Below are 5,606 nucleotides of genomic sequence, written 5' to 3' on the forward strand. Positions count from 1 at the left end.
TTGCATCATGTCAAAGCATTAACTGTGTTAAAGGCACCGGATACTTTGACAAGGAACAGCACAAAGGGCATCAAAAGTACTGCAAACACTTTTGTTGTCGATTCCTACTACAGCATCCACTGTTAGCTTTCATAAGTCGTATTCAGGCAACTCTTGGAGGTCAGGTATGATTTTTGCCATTCTTACAAGTTTTATGATTTCTAAAGGGACACTTGAGCTGTTTCTTGGTGTGATTCTGTGTGCTGTATGTCTGTAGGTGGTGTTTTATCTGCAGTAAAGTAAGTCAGAGTGATTTCATGCAACTGAAACATCAGAAAGTTTTTCTGTTCCTCACGAAACTTCAAACTATTTTCAAACGTATTTGCTACAGAATTGCCTTTGCATTAACCATTACTGTTTAATTAATCAAATTGGGTTTTTTTTCAATGTTTTGTTTGACCACTAATATTTATTCCACCTGTTTCTTTAAATGTTTCTCATTATCAGTTTGACCAATCGGTTCAGAGAACACTCCTCCTTCTTTCTTTCTAGTCACATTTCACCGTCAAGTCTCATCAGGTGCAACATGACAAACTTCACGTTCCTCCTGCCCTTACTCTGGACCCTCAGTAAGTACATCTACATTTGGTTTTCTAGAACAATCAATACTTTTTAATCTGTTTTAGGGATTGGATTGACATTCCTGAATACCTGCCTCTTTTCTTCTGGTTAAATTTAAACTCTGTAAGTGTTTTGTCGTCTCGTTTCAGGTTGTGTCCGTTTGACACTCTGCCGGTTTCACTCAATGGCGGTTCAGGCTGGAGAAGACGTCACTCTGTCGTGCACCAACCTCAGCAGGCTTCCCTCTCACATCTCGTGGTCCAAACTGGCCGACGACGGCGACGTAAGTTGCATCTCGTCCATGACCAGCTCTGAATCCAGAGCTGTGCTGTGTGATGGAGGTCAAAGTAACAAATACATCATGACATCCAACGGGACCAACATCTTCCTGAACATCAAGGAAGTCAATTTATTAGATGCTGGAGTTTATATCTGCGGGTTGCCCACTGATGAGTTCCAAGGAATGTACAATGCAACTTATTTACGAGTTGAAGGTAAGACTGAGCCAATTATAATCAGTGTAATTAGCAATTAAGTATTTTTGGTTAATGAGTTTGTTTACAGTGTCAGTCCCCGACTTTTTAAGAACAAAATGGTTTTAGGGGTTCTGTAGTACAACCATGTAAAAAACATGAATCAACATAAAACAAACAAACAAAAAACTCTGATTCACTGAAAACCTGCTGTTAGACAAAGTGGTTGTGTTTTAACAACATGTACCAGATCAGGGCAGCTCAGAGTTACTGCGGTTCAATTCAGGATCAGATCTTATTGTTCACAACTCAACTGGCAAAGTGAATAGAAAATACATGTAAGATTTCAACTGTTTATGTCCATAATTGAATATGATCAATATTTAACAGCAATGAAAACTGAACTGTCCTGTAGTTCAAGTACATTATGCTAAAGTGGATAGAAACTGGTGATGGAGCAAACTGACCCAAACCATTTTTATTCTTTTTTGTTTGTTTGTTTTAATAATCCATCCGTCCTGCATTAATGTTGTGTCCTCTCTTATAGGCGACTCAAACCACGTGTCAAACAATCTGCCGATTTTGATCCTGGGAAGTGTTGTTGTTTTTCTTCTACTAGTCATTTTTGGTTTAATTCTCAAAATCTCAACGTCTCACACTGGTAATCTGTCGCTCATCTATGTTGACTTGGGAATAAAAATGACAAAACCTTTAAATAGTAAACCAGATTTCCTGTTTTCATTTTTTTTCAGGTCAAACTAGCAGACAAACTCAACAACAAAAAGAGGTATTTACATTTGAATCATTTCAGCTGTTTTCTGAATTACTTAATAATAAAACTTGATGATTTTCTGTAAGTTTATTTTTTGTTTGTTTTATAGAACTTGAATTCAGAGGCTCTAAACTATTCAGCGCTGAATTTCAGATCCAAAGCAAAAGGCGACAGAAGGCCTGCAGAGAGAGAGATGGACCCAAATGTGATTTATTCAGCCACCAGATAAACTTTAACTAGAAATGATGTGAGCTCAAGGTCAGAGTGGTGCTTTGACATCACCATGTATCATTTTAACTTCTATTTCTGAGGTTTTTTCTGTCTCTTCTACAAACCTGAAATAAAAGTTGTTCTTTTACAAAGACAAGTTTTGATCAATTCTCATCTTTAGAAACAAAAAGCTGCTTTCTATTTTCCTTCCTCTCATTTAACTCTTTCTGTCTTTCATGCTACGTTTTGTCATTTTCAGTGAAACTTTTGTTCATCTTCTCTTGGTTCCTGCAGCTACTTCATGTTCTGTTTTTTTTTTTTTTTTTTTTGAAAGATTTGTCTCCAGTTTTATCCATACAGTGGTTCTCATAAAGCAGCGGCTCACACATTCAGTTGGAATTATTTATTCGACTAAAGGCTGCCGACACGGCCGACTTATCACCCCTAAAACATTTTTCATACGACAACCTAAACTTGATGTTTGTGTTTAAGGCCGACACAAAATAATGTCAAAAAAGTTGAAAGGGGAAAAAAATAATCAGAAGTTTAAATTCATGAGGAGCCCTTCTGAACTCCAATAGTTTCAAAGAAATCATTATTATGTAAAAGAAAGAAAAGAAAGTCATAGAATATGTAAATAAGGTCCAGTTCAGTCTCAGTATAAATCATAGTTTCATGAAGGCCTCTGAGCTCTGATGAGAACTGCAGTGAACAAAAGCTGCCACATTACTGGGATGTTTGTGTGTGTGAGGGAGTGTGAGAGTTTGTCCTCCAGCCGCTCTGCTCCGGGTGGTGATTGGACGAATCATGGCAACTGTTACCTCGGCCTCCAATCAGATCCCTCAAGTCATTTTCATCTTTGACTAAGTTCCCATTTCAGTCTCCCTCAGCTCAGAGGACCTCAGTACTCATCACAAACTCCCCTCTGAAGGCTCACATGCTTTCTTCCAGGTTAAAGGTCATGCCCTCTAAAGCCTCACCAGTGTCCTGGAGTCAGTAAATACCTGCCTTCAAATCATAACTTCTAACCAAGAACAAACAATTAAGGACTTCACCACTTGTAGCACTCTGAGTTCCCTGTGTCTTCTCTGCATGCGAGCTGGGAAATTAAATCTAAACACGACACCAACAGCATCAATGAGACTAAGGAACAGAGCAAACACATCAGGAAAAACGTTGTGGAGAAGTTTAAAGCAGGGAAAACCTGAAGCAGAGAGGAGGAAAAAGTCTCCAGCCTGGATCAGAGGTTCAAATTCTAACAGGACATTGACTTGGAAAATAGTCACTTTTCAAAGACGTTGTACCTGGAGCATCGACAAAAGACGTGACTGATGAAACCAGCTCTAATGTGCCAGAGGGAAATGTAAAACATCTTTTAACCCTCAAGTCTTTCTAACTTAAAGAGATTTTTTTTTTTTTTGCTCCAATTTCAAATAAACAAAAGTAAAATTTTAAAGTTATCTATAAAACATCACTTTATTTAGAGTACTCACATTTTATGATTGAGTCTGATTCACTTGGGGAGAATATCAAGAAGTTAAATCACTTTTAGTTATACCCCATGGTGTCATGTGGGGAAAAACAGACATTTTATGTAAATCAGATGGTTGCCTCAGTTACTATCAGAATTACTGAAAGTTTATTAAAGATTTCTGTGTTTATCTGTTACTTGTATCTGTGGTTTTGATGAAGAAAAAAATCGATTTATAGTTTTGTGGAGCATGTACTGAAGCCGTTCGCAGCGTTCCTTTCATCAGGCTAAACAAATCAAAGAGCTCCCCACCTCCTCATCATGAGGTCAATGCAAACTGGAGCTCAGTTCAGATTCTGACACCGACTGTGTTCACAGCATGAACTGCACCTTCACTCTGGCTTTACTCTCCTCATTCAGTAAGTACATCTGAAAAATGTTCCCTCCAATACAGCTTGAACAAAAAAGGTCAGCATTTACTGTCATTAACCTTTTTGTCCTTTCTGAATGTTACAGGTTGGATCTCTGTATCAGGTTTTCAGTTTCATGTATCGGTGGCACAGCCTGGAGCAGAAGTCACACTGCGGTGCTCCAACATGAGCACGTATCGCTCTCAGGTGTTCTGGTTCAAGCTGGACGACGGACCCCTCGGCTGCATCTCTTCCATGCTGAACGCCGAATCCGCCCCGTCGTGGTACGATCCGTTTCAGCCGGAAAAATTTACCATGAGATCCGATTCCGCAAACGTCTCTCTGTGCATCAAACCGCTGGACGTCAACGACTCTGGGTTGTATTTCTGCGGACATTACTTCGATGCGTTTCCTGCCGTTTTCACTGCAACATATTTAAAGGTTGAAGGTAAGATTATGAGCTTCCATATTGCTAGTGCTGTGAGATAAAAAAAAAAAAAAGATTTCTATCAAATGTTTCTGTAAATATTTACAGGAATATCAGTCGATTCTTCTGAGGAACCCGATGGACCAGACAGCCTGCTGAACTGGATCCTGGGTGGCATCATCATATTTCTTGTAATTGTCATCTTTGGTTTAAATGTGAAAATCAGGATCTTGTATTCAGGTACTCATGCTATTTTTTATGCAAATTTGACCTTTGTATGTCTATTAATGTAAAAATTCAGCTTAAACTCAACATCTTGATAATTTTCGATGCTCTCATCTTCAGACAGAAAGACTTTACAACATCATGAGGTAAAGGCTGTTTATACTAATATAAGCATTTCTAAATAAACCCGTTCCATGACTTTGTAAGTTAGTAACTGTAAGTCCTTCTACCTGCAGAACTTGGACTCTCACACCATGAACTATGCGGCGCTGAGCTTCGCTCCAAAAGCAAAGAGCAACAGGAGACCTGAAGCAGAAAGAGATTCAGAGACAAATGTTCTGTATGCTGCTACAAGATAGACTTTCTAGTGATGAGGAGTTCAAAATTTCTAAGTCCTGATGATGTTGATGCTTTAATGTTCATCTGCATAATTTTTTGTCCTAGTTGAAATAAAGTTTTACTTCAACATCTGTGTTGTTGTTTTTTCCTTACATGTCGGATGGAAAATGTGAAAGGTTAGGACCGACTGAGACTTCTGGTGTCTATGTTTAGATGTGAGGCAGAGTGAATGGTAACAAGTGTTAGCCAAAGTTTCTACGGTAGCATCGCTGCTTGTTTCCACTGTGGTGACGGCAACAGCGAAATACCACAAAGACTTTTTAAAGCTCAGGCACGGCAATTATAGAGAACGGAACCAGTTTAGTATACATTACAGATGTAGTCGAAGTGTTCATTGTTCTAGTATAATGTGTTTAACAACCCAGGTTTTATAAGGCCAGTCTGTTACGATGGGCCCCCTTCTCGTTTCCAATCTATTGCTGTTGGTGCTTTTCTTTAGAACATTTATTTCATTTTCTGTAAGACTTGTATTGATTGTTGGTTATTTTAACATCATTCCATGTCATTTTTGTCTGTAAACAGACAAATGAGGCCCCTTGTCTCAAAGAGATTTACCTGTATGGGGAAGAAACAATGAGATGATGAAATGAAAGTTACTGAATTCCGGTTGAACCAAGTA

The 5,606-nt window shown here is 38.6% G+C and overlaps 1 protein-coding gene across 1 annotated transcript; it reads left to right on the top strand.

The window, feature by feature from the left end:
- Positions 1–3,841: 3,841 nt before the first annotated feature.
- On the top strand, positions 3,842–5,008 carry LOC106938246 (uncharacterized). Its single transcript, XM_015020161.1, has 5 exons — positions 3,842–3,945; positions 4,043–4,384; positions 4,472–4,603; positions 4,709–4,734; positions 4,825–5,008. The coding sequence occupies exons 1-5, from the start codon at positions 3,906–3,908 to the stop codon at positions 4,945–4,947; spliced, it is 663 nt and encodes a 220-aa protein (XP_014875647.1). The 5' UTR covers positions 3,842–3,905; the 3' UTR covers positions 4,948–5,008.
- The last annotated feature ends 598 nt before the right edge of the window (positions 5,009–5,606 follow it).

The sequence above is a fragment of the Poecilia latipinna genome, unplaced genomic scaffold (assembly GCF_001443285.1).
Source record: "Poecilia latipinna isolate Pla-1442-1.1 unplaced genomic scaffold, P_latipinna-1.0 Scaffold2542, whole genome shotgun sequence".
Taxonomy (NCBI): domain Eukaryota; kingdom Metazoa; phylum Chordata; class Actinopteri; order Cyprinodontiformes; family Poeciliidae; genus Poecilia; species Poecilia latipinna.